At 35.6% G+C, this 24,983-nt stretch overlaps 1 protein-coding gene across 2 annotated transcripts in view; it reads right to left on the bottom strand.

The window, feature by feature from the left end:
- Positions 1-24,983, bottom strand: part of CDH12 (cadherin 12) — a 293,010-nt gene that overhangs the window by 183,047 nt on the left and 84,980 nt on the right. For both annotated transcript variants that reach the window (XM_062211772.1, XM_062211771.1), the window contains exon 2: positions 17,058-17,352. In XM_062211772.1, coding sequence (XP_062067756.1) covers positions 17,058-17,352 — 295 coding nt within the window. The remainder of the gene's footprint in view (positions 1-17,057; positions 17,353-24,983) is intronic.

The raw sequence follows: 24,983 nt of genomic DNA on the forward strand, positions 1-24,983 counted from the left end.
GGGAAAAAAATGCCTCTAGTCAGATGGTCTGGCCACCTGTGGTGCTTGTACCATGTATATCACTTATTTCAAGGATGACCGTCTTGTACTATTTGAGATTGGATGCATGGAAAGTGTAGCCTCATGTGTGTTGTCCAGTTTCATAGTTATTTATGGTGCTAGTCCAGTACCAACAGATTTATGGAGGTCAAAACCAGAAATCACATTGAAACAAGTTACATCCTTCAGAAATTTCTTTCTCTTTTTTGTGTCAGTAGAATTCTCCCCAATTTTCTATAATTATTTGTGAAAGTAATGCATTTTAACACTTCAATCATATTTTGTAACAAATAAGTTACATTAACTCATTAACATAAGTTAATGAGTCTGTTTAGCTTACTTTCAGAAATTCAAACTATACTACAGTACTTTTCACAACAACCAGACATATTTTTGCACAGGAACTCCTTATACTTTGTGTATTTTATGTCACTCCTGTTTTCTGAGTTCTCATTTAGTTTGGCTGTTAGTCAACTTTTCATTATCATAGTTAATCACTTGAGGCATTCTAACCTCATAAACAATAGGTGTTTATTTTGGCTCATGGTCTGGAGGTAAAATGTCTAGGGGCCTCATATGACAATGGCTGTCTTGCTGGAAGAGTCTTAAGGTAGCACATAACATCACTTGGGAAGCAACAATATGCATATCTGGGTAGGTCTGTCTATGTGTGGCCTTTATACCTCCTTATAAAGCCACCTAGATTCCATCACGAAGGATCAGGGCCAGCACTGTGGATCAAAGAGTTCAGCCAACACTTTCCTATGGCATCTTATATCAGAATGATGGGTCCAGTCTCCACTGCTCCACTTCCAAAGAAGCTCATTGCTAATGCACCTGTTGCAAATACTTGGGCCCCTGCTATCCATGCGAGAGACCCAGATGGAGATCTGGGCTCCTGGCTTAAACCAGGAACAGTCATTTGAGTCATTTGAGGAGTAAACTAGCAGATGGGAGATTCATTCTCTCTCTCTCTCTCTCCCTCCCACTCTCTCTCCCACACTCTCTCCCTCTCCTGTCTTCTGCCTCCTCCAATTTTCCACTCTCTTTCTCTGCCTTTCAAATAAATAATCGTTAAAATAAAAATTAAAAAAAAATCATGCTGGAGCAACTCTAATGACCAATAATCTAATCACACCCCAAAAACTCCACCTCCAACCACGATAATTATTTTAAGATTCCATCTTCTTTATATAATTAACATAAGACTTTGGGGAGTGAACTCTTGGATGAGTATGTTGGGCTATGCCAACTATAGGAGGCGTAGTTGGAAGATGATGGTACTAGAAACATGCTTATTATATGATTTTTAGGAGTGATCATATGGATGAAGATACGAGGTGAACTCAAGATACCCAATTCAAATCTAAATACAAACAACAGGAGAAAAAGTTTCTGAAGGAAGGAAGTTAGAATCAACTTACATTTATTCAAATGATTCTAGGGTTTAGTTGTTTGTAATTTTTTTTTCTTCCTTTCAAATGGCATCTCTTTTAATTGTTATAACAATATTATTCTATTTTCAGTGACAAATACTACTTAACAGCTAAGCTTTCAAAAAGAAAACACTTTCCCTAATACTCTCCTATCCCTCAGCTGAAACAAATTTGTGGGCCAGTAAAATCATCTTAGAACTCTTCCTTCTGCTGATATTTACCAAATAATAGTATTCTTAATGTAGGAAAAAAAGGAACTTACAGCTGTTTGACTTCAGTAAGTCTCTCATTAAGTTGAGCTTGCTTCCATCATGTTATAGATTAGGGTATGAAGTGAGTTCTTTGTGACTATGTGGTGGGTATCTGTTACAATTCAGGTGATATGAAATGAAGTCCCAGTCAAAGAATTGGGGAAATCATAATTGAAAAAATAATTGTCAATTTGAATAATAATTCCAATACAGATATTCAAGAGCTTCAAACAATAATATATGCACAAAGTTTAAAAAGTCACTAGTTTACTTAAAATGAAATAATTACAAATATCTACTTAAGGTAGGATTAGAAAAGTGAAGAAAGTTATTTATGACTTCATGTGAACAAAGAAAATAACTCATATATAAGCAAATACTGTACAAATAGTAGTGTTGTAGCTTTTACCACAAACATGTCAATGATTAAAAAATGCATTAGACTACACAGCTGAGAAAGTTTGTGACGGCTACCATAACAGAATAACACAAGCTGGTGGTTTAATTAACAAGAATATATCTTCTCATAGTTTTGGAGACAGGGAGTCTGAAGTCAAAATGTGATTCTTTTCTTGTGCTTATATTTAAGCAATCATTTGTACAAAGATGAAACCTATTAGAAAATGAAATCCTCATAGTTACCTTTATATTTCCAATGTTTAGAACTGTTCATTTATGTATATATAACATTATTTTTCTAAGCACAGAAATAGGAGTACAGGTAGAAATGACCTTGTAATTCTACTGAACTCATTCTGACAAGCAACACTATGCAACAATGTGAATAAGAAATAGAGACACCTCAATTTGAATACTAAGATAATTTATTTGACAATAGAAATAGAAACATAGGCATCTGAGAGAGTTGCTTCTAATTCTGGCCTTTAGCTAGAAAATTAATGTTGGTTTTGAAAAATATTTCTATGAAGTTGATAAATTCTTTCACTAATGGTAATTATATACTTTGAAAAGTTTGTGTAAAGTGAAAATGTGTTTTATAACCTTATAATGAAGTTTCTTCTAAATTCTGGTGATAACTGTTTTTACTATCAATCAATTACTGTCAAATAGCATATACTTGATTAAATACAGACAAAAAGAGAAGAAAAATGCATAAAACAAAGCATTGAATGTTCAGGCTATGACCAATTGCCTTATTTCCTTTGAATTATGCAGTAGCTAATCATATTTTGCCATTTTCTTGCCATCAAAGCATTTCATAAAATTATCCTGTTACTATGTTTTTCTCAGAGGCAAATTTAGCATCGTTGACAGTTTAATTGACATGTTCCTTTTTCTTCTAGTGTCTTTGCCAATTAAACAATTTTCACCACGTATTTGATATTCATTTTTGTTCACTATTTGTAAAACTGTAGCTTCTTTATTTTTATTTTCAATTTTCAGTACTTCATCATAAATGAGAATAATATCATCCTTGAGAACTTCACCCTAATCTTACTTTCTGAGAAACTCTCATCTAATACTTATTTGGTAGAAATTATTAATATAACTGCTAATTATTTTTTTAAATGTGCTTTCATTAATTTTTTATTTTTTCAGTTCCTTTTGTTTCAAGGCGACAACCAACTTATGAGTCCTGAGATAGCAGATGAGGAAGGGACTGTCCAAACAGTACGTTGTCCTCTCTCAAAGTTTGCAGCTTAAGTGTTAAGATTTTTGTCCTAATATTTGTAAAGATTTATTTATTCATCTATTTGAAAGTTAGAATTACAGAGAGATGTGGGGAGAGACAGAGAGAGTGATTTTCCATCTGCTAGTTTACTCCCAAAATGGCTGCAATGGCCAAAGCTGAGCCAATCTGAAGTCAGGAGCCAGGAGCTTCTTCTGAGTCTCCCACATGGGTGCAGGGCCCATGCAGTTGTGCCATCCTCTGCTGCTTTCTCAGGCCATTAGCAGGGAGATGGATCAGAAGTGCAACAGCTGGGACTTGAACCAGAGCCCATTTTGGATGCCTGCGCTGTAGATCGCAGCTTGACCTGCCATACCACAGTGCTGGCCCCTTTGTCATAATTTTAAAACAATGATTCATAATTGTGAGAATTGGTGGGCATTGTGGTGAAGTGAGGCTAAGCCACTGCTCAGGACACCTGCATCCCAAAGTATTCTGGGTAAATTCAAATCCTGCCTCCACTTCCCATCCAGCTTCCTGCTAATGTTCCTGGGAGGTACCAAGGGTAGTTTAAGTGCTTGGTCCCTGCTGCTAATGTGAGAGACAAAGATGAACTTTCTGTTTCCTGACTTTGGTCTGGCCTAGCCCTGGCTGTGGCAATAATTTGGGGAGAGAATCAGCAAATGAAAGATTTCTGTCTGCCTCTCCTTCAACCACTCTCTTTCAAATAAATAAACAATAGAATTTTGTCATGAAACCCTGACATTTCAGGATGGTGCTTAGGTGATTCTAACAAAGCCAAACCACCCCTCTGAGCAGAGACTAAATGGGAGTATCTGATCTCTGTTGCACTATGATGGTGCAATGCTTGTTTTTAGTCCTCATTTCCCAGTGGGTGCTACAATTTCTTTTACACTGTTTTTATATTGGGGGATGCATTGTCTAGAAGATACCTCCTAGGTCTATTTAAATTTTGGGCTTTAGGGGCTTGTGTTGTGGCATAGCAGGATAAGTTATTGCTTGCAGTACTAGCATCCCTTATAAAGCAATGGTTTGATTCCCAGCTAAACCACTTCTAATCCAGCTCCCTGTTAATGCAGCTCCATGTTAAGGCAGCAGATGATGGCCCAAGTGTTGGAACCCTGGCTGCTCATGTGAGAGAACAGGATGAGATTCCTGGCTTCTGGCTTCAACTTTGTTCAGCCCTGGTTACTGCAACCATTTGCAGGGAATGAATTAGCAGATAGGAAATTTTCCTCTTTGCGTCTCCCTCTCTCTGGCCCTCTGCCTTTCAAACAGAAAGATAAATAGGTAGGTAGATATATAAACAAATAAGTAAAATATTTAAAAAGTTGGCTTTATTGTAATCTCCTTCCTGATATAAAATTTGGGACATGCTCAAGCTGACGTGCCCCAAATGATAGAGTTAGAAACATGCCAGGGGATTCCAATTCAATCCCATCAAGGTGGCATGTACCAATGCCATCTCACTAGTCCAAGTGATGAATTTCAGTTCACAATTCATCATAATGATAGGTCTGAGTGCTCAATCAGACTGGCCACAAATGGTGGAGTTAGAAATGTGCCAGGGGATTCCAACACAATCCCATCAAGATGGCATGTACCAATGCCATCGCACTAGTCCAAGTGATCAATTTCAGCTCACAATTGATAGTTCTGATAGGTCTAAGAGTCAAAGAGATCACACAAACAAGACAAGTATCTGCTAATACTAACTGATAGAATCAAAAAGGGAGAGAAAGATCCAACATGGGAAGTGGGATACACAGCAGACTCATAGGATGGCAGATGTCCTAAACAACACTCCGGCCTCAGAATCAGCCCTCAAGGCATTCAGATCTGGCTGAAGAGCCCATGAGAGTATAGCAGGCATGGAAAGCCAAGATATCATGGAAAAAAAAAAAAGACCTAAATGAATGATCTCTGTGGGTGAGATCCCAGTGGAAAGAATGGGGCCATCAAAGAAGGAGGTACCCTTCTCCGAAGGGAGGAGAGAACTTCCACTTTGACTATGACCCTATCGGAATAAGATCGAAGTCAGCGAACTCTAAAGGCTTCCATAGCCCTGGCAACTCATGACTAGAGCCTAGGGAGATTACTGACGCCATGAACAGGAGTGTCAAATTGTTAAATCAGCAACAGGAGTCACTGTGTACTTACACCCCATGTGGGATCTGTCCCTAATGTGTCGTCTAAAGCGAAGTGATGCTATAACTAGTACTGAAACAGTATTTTTATACTTTGCGTTTCTGTGTGGGCACAAACTGATGAGGTCTTTACTAATTATATACTGAAGTGATCTTCTGTATATAAAGGGAATTGGAAATGAAAAAAAAAAAAACAACCTGGTGTTAAAATGGAAAGGGCATAGAAAATTAATTAATTTGAAAAAAAAAATTATGTAGGATCTCTGTCTTTAATGTGCTGTACATTGCTATTTAATGCTATAATTAGTAATCCAATGGTAGTTTTTTCACTTTGTGTTGCTATATGGGCAAAATGTTGAAATCTTTACCTAATATATACTAAACTGATCTTCTGTATACAAAGAGAATTGAAAATGAATCTTTACATGAATGGAAGGGGAAAGGGAGCGGGAAGGGGGAGGATTGCGGGCGGGAGGGAAGTTATGGGAGGGGGGAAGCCATTGTAACCCATGGGCTATACTTTGGAAATTTCTATTCATTAAATAAAAGTTAAAAAAAAAAAAAAAAAAAAAAAAACAAAAGGAGCAAGTCTGGCCCGCCCAGGTCTCTCTGCTTTCTGTTCAAGATGTGACCATTTGCTCCAACATGTGCTCCCACTGTGATGTGACTCCATCTGCTGCTCTTACCAGAGGACAGACCAGCGTGGCCTTGTCCAACCTTGGACTTTGACTCTCTAACACCATGAGTTCAATAAACCTCATATCTTTTTAAGTAAAAAAAAAAAAAAAAAAAAGAGATCACATAAACAAGACTAGTGTCCGCTAATGCTAACTGATAGAATTAAAAAGGGAGAGGATGATCCAGCATGGTAAGCGGGATTCACAGCAGAATGGCAGTTGTCCTAAACAGCACTCTGGGCTAAGAATCAGCCCTTAAGGCATTTGGATTCGGCTGAAGAGCCCAGAAGGGTATTGTAGGCATGGAAAGCCAAGACACTCTGGCAAAAAAAAAAAAAAAAAAAAAACCTAAATGAAAGATCTCTGCAAGTGAGATCCCAGTGGAAAGAATGGGCCATCAAAGAAAGAGGAACCCTTCTCTGAAGGAAGGAGAGAACTTCCACTTTGACTATGACCTTGTCTAAATAAGATCAGAGTTGGTGAACTCAAAAGGCTTCCATAGCCTTGGCAACTCATGACAAGAGCCTAAGGAGATTACTGACGCCATAAACAAGAGTGTCAATTTGTTAAGTCAACAACAGGAGTCACTGTGCACTTACTCCTCATGTAGGATCTCTGTCCTTAATGTGTTGTTCGATGTGAATTGATGCTATAACTAGTACTCAAACAGAATTTTACACTTTGTGTTTCTGTGTGGGTGTAAACTGTTGAAATCATTATTTAATATATACTAAATTGATCTTCTGTATATAAAGATAATTGAAAGTGAATCTTGATGTGAATCGAAGGGGAGAGGGAGCGGGAGAGGGGAGGGTTGCAGGTGGGAGGGAAGTTATGGGAGGGGGAAGCAATTGTAATCCATAAGCTGTAAATTGGAAATTTATATTCATTAAATAAAAGTTAAAAAAAAAACTCCTAATTGATACTCAATCCACTAAAAATGGTCAAAACACATTCCTACTAAAAAACAGATAGTAAATATTTCAGTCTTTGTGGGCCATATGGTGGTTGTTGCCAACTCTATCATAGTGGGAAAAAGCCATGACAACACATAAATGACTTTATGCAATCACATTGCAAAGAAAGCAGGGAACATGATAGACTTAGGCCACAGAGCCTGTTTCAATGTCCTAGCAGTTAACCTTGGTCTATTTTGCTCATTGATCTAACACCAGCATCTAAAAAAACTGCTGTCATATAGGTACATGATTAGTAATTAAATCTACTGAACAAACACATTTAGTAAAGGGCCAGAGTTGTCTAGCATCCAGCATCCCACATCAGAGTGCTGGTTCAAGTCCTGATTGCTCTGCTTATGATCCAGAGTGGATACTGGCCCAGCTATTGAGCCCCTGCCACCCATGTGGGTAACTAGGATGGAGTGCTTGGTTCCTGGCTTTGTCCTGGCCCAGCCCTGTGTGTTTCAGTTGGGGAGTGCACCAGCAGGTTCTGTTCCCTTCATGGGATGTTTTCTGGTGTCTATCTATTTGAAGTTATTTTTCTTAACACTAACATTTAATGCATGCTCATCTTTATGTCTCAACACACTATATATTGAAACACAAACAAAAATTATCTTGGAAAACGTGGCTGCCATCAACATAGAATACCCAATATGAGAAACAGAACCTCAACAAACTCCTATTGCTAGCAGGGTTTGTATAGGGACAATTGCTCTCTCGTGATCACTTATCATAAAGCAAGAAACAATTGGGCCAAGGTAGCCTCTTGCCTGCTTTTGTGTACAAAATATAAATAGAATAGAGCAAATAAGGAAAAACACTCCCGCAGCTGGAAGGCAACTTTAAAGAAAAATGATGTTCATAGCTATCCTGCCAGTAGCTGGCAAAGCAGTTTTTATAAAACATATTTAATGTTTACAGCCACTTGGAGGCTAGGGAAGGAGTAATACTTTGAAAATATGTTTAATGTTTTGAACCACTGCGTGGCCAAGAAGCAACTCCTGCTAAAATATATTTAATGCTTAGAGTCATTTGGTGGTTTGGAAAAAAAAAGAACTTCTTGTTAATTTTTAACATTTATTGCTGATCAGTGGCTGTTAAAACAACTATCAGTGCAGCATGGTTTATGTTCAGGGACACATTGTGCTGCTACTAAAACAATCCATACACTTTTCTCAAGGCCACACAAAAACTGTCAATAGCATTACCTTTGCAATTGCATCACTAATAAAAACATAGGAATCAAACAGAGGAATAAAATGCTCCCTGAACACACAGTCATAACATCCTATGGCCCTGAAAATAGTTTTGTCACGCCGTGTGCTGTGGACACTTCACAGCTGATGCAGGAGGAACCATCAGGCCTTGCTCAATTTCATCAAACGTGTTAAAGCCACTCGGCAGATTGTGAGGCAAAAGTGTAATCTGGTAATTGGTGTTCTTACAAATCAACAGCTTGTCTCCACACATTAATTTAAAAGATATTTCTACACTAAAGAAGATGCAAATTAGGATAGAAAGTCTCTTAGGTTTTTAAATAAACTTTGTTTATAGAAGGACAATGGTAAATATTGAGCTCCTTATTGAGCTTGTGTGTCAGAGAGATGGACTATTTCAGAGAAAGGAAGATGATAAGTAGCTGGACAATTTAGGCTTCCTCTGGCTGGTTTCCTGAGAATGATCATCAAAATATTAACTGGGCTCTTCTTCATTCAGTGACTGGGCTCCTCCAGGGGATGTGGCAGAAAGTACATACACATTTTCTTGCAACTTGGAACAAAAAAGAGAATATGTATTATTATTACTCATTTTCAGGTAATAAAAATCAAAGCTCAACTAGGGAAGATAACCTATTTGAATGTAAACTTCAAGGGAATGGTACTTTGACTTATAAGTATCTGGACTCTTATATTCAACATACAAACCCTATTGCAAATACCACTCAATTTCAAGAAGAGAAGAAAACTCGATGTGGAACCAACAGCCTACAGGGGGGAATGAAAAAATCAAGAATGATTCCCAGGCATTGAACATAATCAAATGGTATCCCACATTCAGCACCCAGATTGGCTAATTGTGATGCACTATAATTCCTTTATGTTTTGCTTTTTTCGCACTTAAAAAAAATTGATAGACATTATCTCATGCATTTTGAGTGTATATGGGGGAATTAATTGGTATTTGTAGTATCACATGCCTACAGATCTTAATGTACTAAATCCAAGGAGCTCCTAGATGACAAACTTCTGGTGATAGTATAATGAGATGAAAAACTGGGGGACCCAGGAAGGGGCTGACTGCATATTGCATGAGAGAGCAACAGAATCATTGGGGCCAGAGAGTAGATGCTGATAGGCAGGCTGTAAAAGGGTTATTGACGACCTCAGCTTCCTTGTAGCCAAGCACTTGTGCAATCCCATTCTCTGAATAAATACGAGACTTCTAACGTTTAATGTGTAGTGCATGTGGTGGGTTCTAGCTTTCAAAATCAAGTCATGAATAGGTCATCACTTTTTTTACCAGTTCTCTTTCGGGATTTCCCTCCTGCTCACCCTGTACCACATGGCAAAGGACTGAGGTCTACCAATAGTCATACAACTAAACATGGAAGCAGATTTCTACTTCTACCCAATTAAGCCTTTAGATCAGCCCACAGCCCAGCCAATAGTTTTACCGTAACCTCTTCAGAGACCTTGAACCAGAGGTACTCAGCAAAGTTATTCCTGTACATGTATATGCTGTGGTGAGGGAATGGGTGCTTGTTGTGAAGTATTGGTGAAAGTTACCATGCAGCAATAATCAATACACAGCCTTCATCAAATAATAAAAATGAACATCATAAGTAATGAGAAAAATCAAACCATATTTCCCCTGATGTGATACAAGAATACAGTATTACAATTGTGACATTCCCTAGAAAGATGCCTATCATTAATTTATATAGGAGGAAACACCGCTCAAATGGAAGAGGGAGGACAGCTGAAAAAACAGCCAACCAGAAACTTTCACAGGCATAAGGGTCTTAGAAGCAACAAAAGATAAGGAAATACACCTGGCTGAAGGAAACTAGAGACACAACATTTGAAAGCAGTATGTGATTTCTAACTCTTGTTACATAAGACATGAGACATTTAATAAAGCTTGAATTGGGTGTAAGGAGTAGATTGCCATAATTTATCAGTCTTAATTTCTCAATTTTAGAAACTATCTTTGGATACACATGGAAAATATCTAAATTTTTAGAAAACAGTCACAATTCTGTCCTAAGCTCCTAACACTAATTTTGCTAATAGAGCATATTTAGAAACAAACGACATTTCATTGTTACTACTATACTGCTTGAGGGTTTTTTTTTCACCATCACTGGCTCATGGGATAAAGAAATATGTCTTTTAGTTTGTAGTTTGTCTATGACAATTTTGTGAAAAGTGAAGATTTTCCTAAGCATCTAACTTATAATTATGTAATAAATTCATGTTAAGCATACTCACGGTCTTCACTATTTTCATCCAAGAGTTGGAATATTTAAATACAACTAGTCTAAAATATTTGAATAATTTAAAATATTTTAAAACCACACTCAAAATTCATCTTAGCATATCTCCCTACACTTCATGTAAAGAGAAATCACAGTAGTATGTGTTAAGTGATTTTACTAAACCAGTAGTATTTTTCTCTTTTGATGTACATTGTTTCATTTAAAATTCTACTAATCCCTTTAAAAAGATAAAGATATGAGATACCTATATGTCAAATTTTGTTTAGGCAGTGATATCTACCAAACTGTACAATGGAATATAACATAAAAAGTATTTAAATTCCTAAACTGATTATCTGAGAATAAAAGTTAAGTTTTATTTTTTAAAACATGGTTTAATAACTACTAATTCTAGAAAAATATAACTGGCTATGATTAACTTTGTTTTAAAAATCTTGAGAGTAGCCCTACTTTCTTATACAAAGGAGTTATTAAATGTTCACCTGAAAATTAAATGGTAAATAGGACTGCTTGAGTCATTTAATGGTTAAATAAAATAAATAATGCTAATCTCTAGCTAGATCACCTGATTATTGCTTAGGAAATGTTAAGTCTTCCTATACAGATCATAATTCACAACTGACATCTACTAAAACATGTCATTGGGATCTTGTTATAAGTAGTCTAATCAACTACCTCAGAATGGCTTAGTTCAGGTGGAGGAAGTTAATAGAAGCATGAATATGGATTTAAACACTCTAAACCTGTCAGCACTCTAGAAAAAGTAACTTAAACTGCATACTCCACTGATGCATAATCATCAGATATTAAAGAGGGCACATTACTGTAATTCATGGTTACTCTAGTGATCTTAAAGAATTAAGACCACATTCATAAAGTCTAAATTTGTCTCCAAGGAGTAGTGTTGAGTTGGGGAATATCTGGATCATTAAGTAATTTCCTTAGGTCAAAGTAGAAGCACTTTATCTCTAAATACTGCTTCCATGGCACATTGGATATAGCAGAAGTTAGTAATAGAGTGACCTTTCTCTTAAACAATTCAAAGATTCACAAGAATTTTCTCCAATGTTTGGGAATTAATTGCATTCCACACTGTTATAAGTTTTAAATATTAATTTTCCTCCCAAATCTCCACCAACCATGCTCACCACCATTCTCCCCTTGTACATGCATGTTTTGTGAATTTTCACGTTGGGTAACTTTCATTGCAGGTTCATCTGTTCATTATATATCCACATGTGTAATCCTTGATCACTAAATTGACTTTTGCATAATAAATTATGTTTCAATATTCCACTACTTCCTTATCCTTTTTGGTATTTCAAAATAAGCCATTTTACTACAGAGGTTTTTAAATTTATTGATTCTTTCTATTGCAAATGAAACAGCAATATTCTCAATTATTGGGAAAGTTATTTTCTGAAGAATATTTCAAATATGGATATCTAAACTAGACAATTAAATCTGTTGATACAATAACTATATTGTCAATACACCATTCAAATTTCCATCTGATTTTAACCAAAAGTTATTTAATATTTTAAAGTAAATGACAGTGGTAAATTTGTCTAGATGGAGTGTGGGAAAATAAAATCAAGAAAAAATATTACTTCCTTAAATTAGTAGAGCAGTAAACAATTGACTTCTGGTAAAAAGGATATATTTGTGGAAAATGTTCATGTACTTTAGGAACAGGCATTAAGTAGGAGAGGACTTCGAAATGTTTACAAAGTGGGCAAAATGATAAACTTATTTTGCCACAAAAATATTTTGAAATCCATTCATTGGTTTTCCATTCTGAAAGTCATGAAAATGAAGCCAGTGAAAAAGCTATGTATATATCACAATTTTTTCACCAATGTAAACTTACCTTTTAGTTATATTTGCCTTGAACATTTTGAAGTTCTATATATATTGAACATTTTGAGCTCCTATAAGTTCCGGCTACATAGTAATTGTGGGTTAGCTGTAGGTTGGTCATGGGAAGCAAAAACCACAGATACCACAAATCTAACTGGTCTCTGGTTTTTGTTTTTACAAGCATCAGGGGAATTGTGGGGCTGGGCAAAAGTATGCCTATTTTATTTTTAACATTAATTTCATAAGTGATGTTTATGACTCATTATTTGAAAAACTATTATATAAATATTGTCAAAGAATATAAAGGGCTAATTCAGGGCATGTGATATGGTTCATTCAAAAGAACTATTTCTCTATTATTTAAAAAAGAAAAAAAATGAGGGGGTACATTAAAACTGCATTAAAGTGTTCACTGGAGTCTCTTAAACAATGAAGCATTTCAGTAATGGAACATGGCAATATACTAAAAACTTATTCTCCCACAGATCTTACTGATATTTCACGAAAGCACAGTGAATTATAACCCACCCCAATACTCCACATGCTAGAACTAATTTGATTTTCCTCTTACCTACTTCGCCCTTGCTTTTCCAAAAGCATTTCCCTCTTTGTGAACTATCTGAAAAATTGTCATTTAAGGGCTGCAGCTTTATAGCTCTTTTCCTGCATCCTAATGACCACAAGAAAAGACCTATGAGTACCTGATAAGACAGAATGTTTGGATACAGAAAAGGAATATGTGTGTTTGCTTTAAGATGCTGTTATGGTAATAAAGAGTCAATGGGGTCCCAAAATGATATTCATATTTCAACTTACACCAGGTAGACACTGGAATAAAACATATGTATTTTATGGTACTGAATAGCATTATCTTTGGACACCCTACTTTTTTTCAAAGTATTTCCTTGAACCCAATGAATTCAAAGCATACTTCAAAAATAGTCTTCTGCATCTTCTGAGATTACGTTTGAATAAGGCATGACATTCCTGTCAAATTCCCTTCTAAATCTTTAGCAATCATATCACCGAATAGAAGAGGTAACTCCAAAAATGTAGCAGAAAGAGAAAATAATTTCACAGATTTAAAACCCGAAATCTATCCGTGAACTACTTTGAGCAAATTTCTCAGGTCAGGAAAGGAATATAGTCTTTAAATGCCTCATAAGGTCACATCCACAATTTGTAGTGCAGTTGACGTAAATCCATGTGACAACTCTTAACAGCCACTAACCTTCTGCTGCCCTCGGGGTGGTGTGTGCTGCCTTCATTGCATATCTTGGATAGTTGTGGGGATAGCAAAGGCCCGCAGAGGCATGTCAGACTTAGGAAATATTAACAATGGCTCACACACAAATTTCAAGTTGTAACTGATGTGCAATGAATAAATTTATATTCAAATGTGATAGGAGGTAGAAATTATTTTGAAAAAATTGAGGGATTGACAGTGGTCTCCAAGGAATAAAAATTATAATGTAAAATTGTCATTAAAGTTGGAATTCTTAAGTTATCAGTTCTTATTTTACACATGTTAGTACTTAAAAAGGTTCATGGAGAAGTGGAGTTAAAATATATATTTAATTTGGGGCTAAAATCTTGAAATTTGTGATTAGTTTTTTCATTACACACATTTCTATAAAGTTTTTGAAGCTGTCTCTATTCAGGGATTCAAAAAAATTTTGCACCAAAATAAATTTGTCTACAAGTTCCATTTTCTATGAACTTTTTGAATTAGCCTCATTATATAGGACTTTTAAAAATTTAGTCTGATATTGAAATGAATCTGATTCATATCAAGTTTAATTTTTGAAGAATGATGGTGCTATTAAAGCATAGTTGCAAATTTATTGCAATAATAACTTCACAATGTTATTTGCCTCTTGCTTTGATGGCATAACTACTATCATTACTTATACCCATAAAGGAAATCATATCACCCTATGAGAACCTTTATCAGTTTCTGAAACAGCTGCAAGCATCCCTTTTTGGAACACTTTTCTTTCAGATGACATGCATATTTTGAGCAATCTACTTTGCACTAAAAACTACTGATTGGTATTTGGTAACTCATGGGTTGACTTCACTGTACAGGCATCTGGAGATTAATGGAAATCAATTTCAATACAAAATTATTACTTTTTGCTTAAAGTACAAAGGGATTCTGTGAGTTCTGATAAACTTACCAATTGTAACATAATTAAGAATACAACATATCCCAGAAATGGTCTTTATAATGGAGCAGGAAAAACAATTCAATAGAAAAGATATTGGCAAAATAAATGAAACTGTTCCTTGACAGTCAAGACAAGGGCAGCTCAAGTTATCTCTTCTCAAAGTGTCAATTTCTCTTCTACAGATTTTGTTTTAGGTGCTCTATTAGTTCTCACAGATCGGGGGTAACATATGGTATTTGTCCCTTTGGGACTGGCTGATTTCACTAAGTTTGATGTTTTCCAGATTCATCCATTTTTTTTTTTTTTTGCAAATGACCAGATTTATTTTTTACCACTGTGTAATATTCCATAGTGCACTTATTCAATAATTTCTTTTTCCAGTCTTCAGTTGATAGGCATTTAGGTTGATTCCAGGTCTTAGCTATTGTGAATTAAGCTGTAATAAACATATTGAGGAACAGTTCTGGGTTTCTTTTTTAAATTTTTTTTTCTTTATACTATTTGTTGAACTCTTTACTTAACATAGAGTTAATCATATGTATAAAGTCAACTGAAGATCTCAGTAAAAAATAAGAGAGGGAATGAGAGTGATTGGGAAGTTAGTAACTGCATAGCTGTATAATTCAGCATACATTCCTACAGACTTACTTCTAAGGGTACAGTTTAAAAACTTGTCATGAGACTCCACATCCTGTTAAGTTGGGTGGTAAAAATGCCATCTTAATTGTTAAAGTGATCATATTAAGTGTTAAAGTGAACACACAGATAGGATTAAATGTTAAAGTGATCATATAAATTGGAACAAGTGTCTGGTAATAATAATAGGTAGAATTAAAAAGGAGAAAGTGTTCAACATGGGAAGCAGTCCACACAGCAGAATCATAGAATGACAATCACTTTAAGTAACACTCAGACCCTTAAGGCTTCCTGGTCTGGTGAAAAAGCCCATAAGAGCATTTCAGGCATGGAAAGCTAAGACACTGTGGCAACAAGTGTCCTACATGAAGGATCTCTGTGAGTGTGACCCCAGCGGAAAGAAGTGTCCATCAAAGAAGGTTGTACTTTTCTCTAAAGGTAGGAGAGAACTTCCAGTTTGCTTATGGCCTTGTCTAAATACTGACAGAATTTGTGGACTCAAAAGGCTGCCATAGTCTAAGCTATTCATGTAAAGAGCCTTGGGTGGTCACTGACATTATACATAAAAGTGTCAATTGTTAAATTAACAACAGGAGTCACTGTGCACTAACTCCCCATGTAGGATCTCTGTCCTCAATGAGTGGTATTATGAGAGTTAACTGTAAAACTAAGTTGGCAAACAGTTTTTTTTTTTTTTGGTGTGTGCATGTGCGTGCAAATTGTTGAAATCTTTATTTAGCATAGAGTTGGTCTTCTGTGTACAAAGTTAATTGAAATGAATCTTGACAGAGAATGGGACTGGGAAGGGGAGAGGGAGGAGGAGGACAGGAGGGAATTTGGGAGGATGAGAATGGCGGAAAGAATAACTATATTCCTAAAGTTGTAATTATGAAATTTGTATTCCTTAAAAAATAAATTAAAAAAAAGAAAAAAAGAAAGTTCTAGGGCTAGGGGAGAGATCTAACGGGGCTTGTACAGAACTTTCTTAGTAATAGCCGGAGTCCTATCTTTTGTTTCGGAGGCAAAGCTTGTATCAAATCAATCCTTCTTCCAAAATTACTTATAGACCCTGTGCAAAAATGAGACAAACAATTATTTGAAGGGAATGGATATTGTTAAGTAAAGATCCTAGGATGCCATTGTTTTGACTACTTCTAAAAATCAAAATGGAGTCACTTGACGCTAAAGTTCCATAACACCAGGCTGAAATGAAATTGCTTATCTGAGGAGAAATCAGGATTAGAGAAATAACAGCCAAATTTCCTAAAGCAGCCAGTTTCAGTTGGGATGAGAGTGAAGTTCCCACTACCTTAACTTTTCACAAATACACATACACACACACACACAACCTGAAGTAACCTGATGCTAACCAGTGAGTTAACTTCCCATTGTTTGGTCTCTTTGTCCTACCTTAAAAGGAAAGTAATTTTGAAATGGCCAACCCAGTTTTTATTTTTTGTTTCTCCTTTCTTCAGTCATTCTCTGTAAATGGTCATTGAAACACTTATTTCATGGAATAAAGTGTTACTTGATTCCGGAATTGAAAATAAAGCCAATTAAGTTAAAAAACAAACAAACAAACAAAAAAAAATAAATGAAAATGGTTGCATCTTCTACAATTGAAGGATAATATTTTGGATTCTGAATAAGGTTCTTGCATCAACCTTCAAAAAGTAAAGGTAGAAGAGGCTTTGTGACACCTGAGAGAAGTTTGATTTGCCTACTCACCCACGGGAGACATTTCTGGAACACTGGCAACGTATGGTCCATCCAAAAACCGTGGCTCATTGTCATTAATGTCCTGAACTTTGATGATGAACTCTGATTCAGGCTCCAGAGGCTTCCTGGTTTCGATATCCACAGCCTGAGCACGAAGGGTGTAGAAAGGTTTCTCTTCTCTATCCAGGCTCCTTATTGCATGAATATCCCCAGTGGTTTCATCAATGGTAAAAACTGTGCCAGCACCATCTCCTGAGAGGGTATATTTAACAGTGCCCTCTCCCTTGTCCAAGTCAGAATGGAGCTTTAGAAAGAGAGACAGAGAGAGAGAGACAGAGAGAGAGAGAGAGAGAGAGCTATTAATAAGACATTGCCATATTAAAAAGCATACTTTACGTATAATTGCTTTATTCAGAAATGTTCAATTAAAACCTTAATGTTTCTTTTTCCTGTTTGCTTCCTCTAACTCCTGATAACACAACTTTTAAGCATACATGAAGTTTGACAAAAATGCACCGTTGACACCTACATACACCCTATATATATATCAGACATTCCACCATTCATCTTTTTTTTTTTAATTGATTTTTTAATTTATTTGAAAGACAGAGCTACAGACAGAGGCAGAGAGAGAGGGAGATTTTCCATCTGCTGTTTCACTACCAAAATGGCTGCAGTGCCCAGAAAGCTGGATTGGAAGTAGAGCAGCCAGGTCTTGAATCGGTACCCATGTGGGGTGCCAGCAGCTGCTTAATTGGCTATAACACAATTCTGGCCCTTACCATCCACCTTTTGATTGCTTTAATCTACTACTTTTAATCAAATAGACTGTTGACATTTCCATCATTCTATTCACCTTCTCTCAGTCCATCCTATTTTGTTAATGTGTTAGAAAAATCCGTACAAAAGTACAATCCCCAAGTTCATCAATAGGTGTAAAAACAACTAATTAAATATTTAATACTTTTGTACCCCTTAGGAGTTAAAATTTTATAAAATAGTATGTATAAACCTTAAGTATGCCTACTTTTAATTTAAATAATTATTGTATAAAATAAATTAGCTGATAAATAATCATATGCTTTACAAATGAACTGAAGACAGTAGTCTATTATCTGAATCCAGGGAGAGAAAAGTTTAAAGAACTCAGAAAACATAGACTCTTTTTTTTATTTTAAAGCAAAGACAAGATCTGGTCCATCAAAATGTTTTTAGTTATGTGTGGTACAAAATCTCATTTTAACACACTGACTTTGAATTGACTATCCAATATTTACCAAATGATTGATATATAATTATTGATTATTCTTTCAGATTAACAGAACAATGGCTTGTTCTAATTCATTCTGCACTGAGAAAAACTATTCTTTAGAATATAAAATTTAAACTTAGCTACTTCTTTTGAAATTCAACACATTTATAGTTCACTATATTATAGTAAGGAAGATACACATGAGTAACAAGAAAAAGGATCAAAGAGAAGAGAAATTATTGCTGTGATTCTGTAAGTAAGTGGTACCCAAAATGTAGTCTAAGAAAAAAATGAAAATAGACATAGTACTAGAGATCCATAAATTATATGAAAAGAATATATTTGCTTGAAATATTAAAATAAATACATATTTTTTCAATACTATGGATTCTTATAAATATGCATATAAATAACATAGATATATAATAGCATGTATTCTTAGGAAAAGTATTCTTTACTTTTCATTCAGAATATGATCACAAATGCCTTAAACTGACTTTGCTCATTATCTATCTTCAGTGTGTCCATGTTTTTATACTTAAAAGTTCATTCCAGTCAACAGATCAACAGGAAAATGTTAAACTTCAATAGTATCCATAATCATTTGGGTTATGCCTTAAAATTGGGCAACAAGCACTGGTCTCTTGCAAAAATTTGGTTAAAAATCAGTTATTTTTTTTTAATATCTCAACACACAACAAAAAGCTTTAGGGACTGGTTTTTAGCTTAGCAGTTAAAACTCCCGTTGAGATACCTGCAGCCCATCTGAATGCCTGGCTTGGAGTTCAGCTCTGATCTTGATTCCAGCTTCTTGCTAATATACACTCTGGGAGCCAGCAGGTGATGGCTATCATACTTGGGTCCCCGCCACACACGAGGGATACCTAGATAGAGCTTCTGGCTCCTGGCTTCTGCCTATCACAGCTTTCACTATTACAGGGATTTGGAGAGTGAACCATGGGATGGGAGATTCTCTCTCTCTGTCTCCCCTTTTCTGTCTATGCCTCTCTCTGTATCAAATACAATAAAACAATAAAATAGTAAATATATTTACATATATAAACAGCCTTTAAAATATTTCAAATCATCTATACATCTTTTTACAAGTAAACTTTCAGTCCATTAGTATTAGTAAATTCAAAACACAAATAGATTGAATACAAGATGAAGTGTGGCTACATCTTTGCCATTTAACTCAGCATTCTGGATTAGGTTCAGTCAAATAATATTACCCTTAAAATCAATGATACTAAAATGATTTTTTATTTTGTGCATTTCTATTTATTTAAAAATTTTAAAGTAAATTTGTGTAAGTATAAGCATTAGCATTTATACCCATTTAAATGGAATAATTTAAAAATAGGGCAAAAATAAGAAGGCACACAATTTTATATTTCTTTAAAAGTTGCTATGTATTTTACTTAAGTATAAGGAAAATTGCTATAAATGAGAGGAGGAGGCTTTTCCCCCTAATTTTCTTACACACTACTGTGAAGCATAGGAAATTTGAAGCATAAAATCAAGTTGCTGATAAATGTTCTTTGAACTTAGGAATTTCGAATTACAAATTTCAACCATGCTATTAAAGATATTCAACACAGTAGGGATTGCTTTTGCTTTCAGATTTATCTAAATATATGAGGCAGGCGGAAGCTCAATGCAAAAGAAATTACTTTATAATCTGAATTCATTTTGCCAACGGCTCAAAAGATGTGGCAATATTGTGGAATCCGAGTAAAATTTTTAAGTGGGTTTTTGCAATGTAACCCAAGTAGAGGCACACAAAAAAAATCTTCATTTAGCCAAGACCAGACATATTTTCTTTTCAAAGTGACCTAACAATAAAAGCAAATGTGTGTTCAGGTCTTTTCAAGATCCTAACTAAATTCAATTGTTCTTGTTCCTCAATCTTCTATATTTTCATTTTAATTTAAAAATTAGTTTTGCAGAGTTTGAAGCTTCAGGAGAAATAGGTAAAAAAATGTTAAAATTGTTTTGAACTTTTATTTAATAAACATAAATTTCCAAAGTACAACTTTTGGATTATAGTGGCTTTTCCCCCCATAACCTCCGTCCCACCTGCAACCATTCCATCTCCCCTCTCTCTCCCAACCCATTCTTCATCAAGAATTATTTTCAATTATCTTTATATACAGAAGATCAACTTAGTATATACTAAGTAAAGATTTCAACAGTTTGCACCCATACAGATACCCAAAGTGTAAAGTACTGTTTGAGTAGTTTTACCATTAGTTCGCATAGTACAACACATTAAGGACAGAGAGGTTGATAAGTGCAAAATTCTTGAGAGGGTTACATTTTTATAGCAATTCATCACATCATAATATATGTGCCTTAAAGATAATCACAAACAATATTTTACATTGATAGGCAACATTTAAAATAAGTTATTCTTTGTCAATAGAGTCAAGCATTTTGGGTGATTAAGTGTAGATTTTTTTCTAATATTAATTCTGACATCAAATAATTGATAGATAATTTAATACACATTAAAAACTTTCCTTGTTTCAAATGTAAAAATAATTCAAATGCAGAATGGTAAAGGAAAGTAAAATGAAAATCGCCATACTCTTATCTAGAAATAACTTTTCTCAGTTTAATACTTTTTAGATATATAAATTTATCTTTATAAAAGAAGAAATATATATATCATTTGATATGCATTTATATATACTATTTATGATTATATATCATGTACGTGATATAAAAATGAATTTTCAATGGAAAATACGTAATCAGTTTCTGTACAACTTAGAATTCTACAATTTGTTTACATCTGCATTATATGCATTCAGTGAAGTTTAATGATTCGATGGGCACTGCCAATCCATTCATAAACAATGTAGTAAATACATGTATGTCTATGTGTATGTGTTTCTGCTTTGTCTTCTATTCATTTCCTTAAAATAAAATGCAGTTCATAGTTAAGAAGATCCAAATGGCAATATTTTTCATACATCTTAAGGGTGTTGAATAATTTCAGGAATTTGTCTCTATAAATGAAGTTGCTTTCTTAATCTTTCAGCGATGAAATTCAGGCTTTTCTTACATTATGAAGTTAGGTAGTCTCATTTCCCTAAGGATAGAAGGAAAACTACTAAAGAATGAACACACACTCTGTCGCATCTTTGGGTGTTTCTCACTGTAAGGAACCACATATTATTTTACACAATTGCTTCAAGCTCCATATACAGAACAGAAATGATTCCACAAAACACATTTCTTTTCCTTTATAGCATTTAAAACATAACAGGTAGAAATGTTTCTTATTCCAATTATTAAAAATAAGCTCTCTCTGATTAGGTTCTGAGTACATTTACTAACTGAAGTGGCCAACTCCAATAAGATCATCTTTTAGTACTGACACTTAAAATAAAATTTCCCCCAGAACCAAAGTTCCATGAATGATACATTTAGAAACAGGCACTGTCCAGGCAGTTGTTTTGTGGAAGGGGTGGTGTTGTTTTCTGATGTTTTCCAAGTCATCTCAGATGGTGCGTGAAAATGAAATGCCAAGAGAGGCTTAAAAAAAACCAACTGTGGTGTAGTTTCACCCTATAAGCGAACTTTCACTCCAGTGCTTGCAAGTTCTGTGAAGGCTGAGCTGAAGCTGAATGTTTACTGATACCTGTCTGGTTATATTTTTAGAACTTGCTCCACAACAAAGGAATTTATTCATATTTTCCTTGGGTTGAAAAGCGCATATAAAATGGAAAAGATGTTTTCATATCACTGTGTCCAGCAGTGATTTTATTTTCGTCTATCATTTGCCAGGACAGAGGTGTTTGCCAAGCTAGTGAGAGCATAGTGTATGTTGGAAGCTGGAGTCTCTGATTTTCAAATGTAAACTTTTGCATGAAAATAAAAAAAAAAAATTGGATTCAACAAATACTGTTAGAAAAAGAGATGCAGATTGGTGCCTCCTCGCATGGGGCACCAAAAACGTTAGAAAAAGTGGCACAGAATAGAGAAGAGGCAGTACATGAATCTACAGCCAGAACAAATTTATTCAGAGAAAATAAAATTTGTAGAGGTGGCAATAGGGCTTGAGACCCAATTGAGATTCAAGGGCAAGAACTAAATTCCAATGTTTATCTATGTTTTGGGCAATGAGCAAGAATGGCTGAGGCTTATGTCTTTGTTTCATGAAATACTATTTACTAATCCATAAACGTGGATTACACTCATGTAAGACACACACATATAGAACACATGCATGTTGTGGAAATGTTACCACTTTACAATCAAACATCACCACTTAATGTAAAATGTACAGCCTTACTTATTCTTCAATTCTTTCAACTCGGCATATTTTCTGAAGGAAAACTGGAAACACTATAAGTTTAGTTACCATGCATGGCTCTTAAGAGGTAATCAGGGGCTCACATTGTGGTGTAGAGAGCTAAGCTGCTGCCTGCAATGCCAGTATCCCCTATAGGTATCTGTCTGTGTCCTAGCTGCTCCACTGCCAATATAGCTCCCTGTTCATGAACCCAACCCGGGAAGGCAATGGAAGATGGCTCAAGTGTTTGGACTCCTGCACTCATGGGGGAGACAAACTTCCAGGTTCCTAACTTTGACCTGGCCCAGGTCTGGGCATTGCAGCCACCTGAGGAATGAGCCACCAGATGGAAAATATCTCTCTCAATCACTCTCCATCTTTCTTTCGCTCTGTATCTTTCTGTTTCTCTCTGTAACTTTGCCTTTCAAATAAGATAAAATAAATATTTAAAAAAATGGTGACCAGGTAATGAGAACAGTAAACAATGCAAAGTTAACATAAAACATTTTTCTAAGTAATTTTGGAAAAAATTGAGTTTAATATTATTCTTGAATTTTAATTTTTTTTTTTTTTGACAGGAAGAGTGGACAGTGAGAGAGAGACAGAGAGAAAGGTCTTCCTTTTGCCCTTGGTTCACCCTCCAATGGCCACCGCGGCAGGCGCGCTGCGGCCGGCGCACCACGCTGATCTGAAGCCAGGAGCCAGGCGCTTCTCCTGGTCTCCCATGGGGTGCAAGGCCCAAGCACCTGGGCCATCCTCCACTGCACTCCCTGGCGACAGCAGAGAGCCGGCCTGGAAGAGGGGCAACCGGGACAGGATCGGTGCCCTGACCGGGACTAGAACCCGGTGTGCTGGCGCCGCAAGGCGGAGGATTAGCCTAGTGAGCCGCGTCGCCGGCCGAATTTTAAATATTTTAAACCACAAATTCTTTTTTCTTTGAAATGGCTGCTCACTTGTAGATGCCTTGTGCTCCAAATCCCTTGCATTTGCCATGTTTTTAACTTCATAAGCATTTTTTTTCTTTTCTCTCACAGCATTAGCCTCTGGAATTGCAATTTTAAAAGCTCATTGCTTTGGATTTTGTCTTGTTTTCTTGGATTAAAATATGTAAAATTATGGAAAAATCAGAAAATAGGAAAAAAACATGCTTAGTTTCACTATCAGTAAACTTTCTGATTTGGTAAAAGTCCTGTAAATTATTATTCAGGTGGTCATGCATGCAATATATACATGCAAGCTAATTTCTAATCAGCTTTGCAGATAGATTATCTGATGAGATCAACACTTCAATAGACTAAGTAAAACCACCTATCTGACAAAAGATTAATATCCCAAATACCAGTAAACAGGAATCTCTTACATTAGTTTAAGTTGACCAAAATATTTAATCAACGCAATATATAAAATTTCTAAGTATCAGAGTTTAATAGCCCTTACTGTCCACATCCTTTATCCAATCTCCTAGGAAGCAACTGAATTGAGATTTTCAGTGTTTATGTTGCAGTTCTTATAAACATATGAGTACTGATTAAATTAATAAGTGCTATATGTTCTGTTGCTAATTTGAATATTTAATAAATTAGAAGCTGTTTACACCAAAGAATGATAATATCATTTGTTCTATTGTCAATGAAACACTAAACAGTAAGTATATATCTTTGCTTCTGAATTCACTTAAATCATAGAATATATTTCTGAATCTCTCTGATCTAATATCAGAGCACAAACAACTTTATATTTCCCCTAATATCTCTTTCTTTATTACGTGTAGCTTTTATCAGGTATATTACACAGAATATGACCTAAACGCTTGTGAATTTAGTCACTGTTTATCAATATGTCCCACTGGTTAATTTTGTATTTCAACATGGCTGGCCAGCACTTCCCAGAGATTTAGCCAGATATCATCACAGGTTTATCTGTGAGAGTGTACAACCACCTCAATATTAGTCTGGTTGTCACCCAAAGGCCTATGTATTAGAGCTTGGCCCTCAGAGTTTTATGTTAATAGTTAATGGGTTAATTAATCCAGTTTTGGTTCTTAAAGTGGGAGCTTTGGGTAGTGATTAGCCCGAATTGAGTTGGTGGGGTGGAGCTCTGTGAACTGAACCCTGATGGCTTTGTGGGAGAAATCCTGTAGTCACAAAAAAGGACACTCTGTCATGCTGTTTCTTGGCTCATCATCTGATCTTCCTTCCATATGCACTGTGCCACCCACTGCTCTCATCAGACCCAGACCAATGAGGACACCTAATCTAATACCATGAGCCTCCAAAATCTTGAGATGAAATTAATCTACCTTGTTACCTAGCTTCGCAGAGGTATTTTAGTTACAGTGATCAAAAGCTGACCAGTGAGGTATTTCTGAATGAGATCAACA

Source organism: Lepus europaeus, chromosome 15 (genome assembly GCF_033115175.1).
Source record: "Lepus europaeus isolate LE1 chromosome 15, mLepTim1.pri, whole genome shotgun sequence".
Classification (NCBI taxonomy): Eukaryota; Metazoa; Chordata; class Mammalia; order Lagomorpha; family Leporidae; genus Lepus; species Lepus europaeus.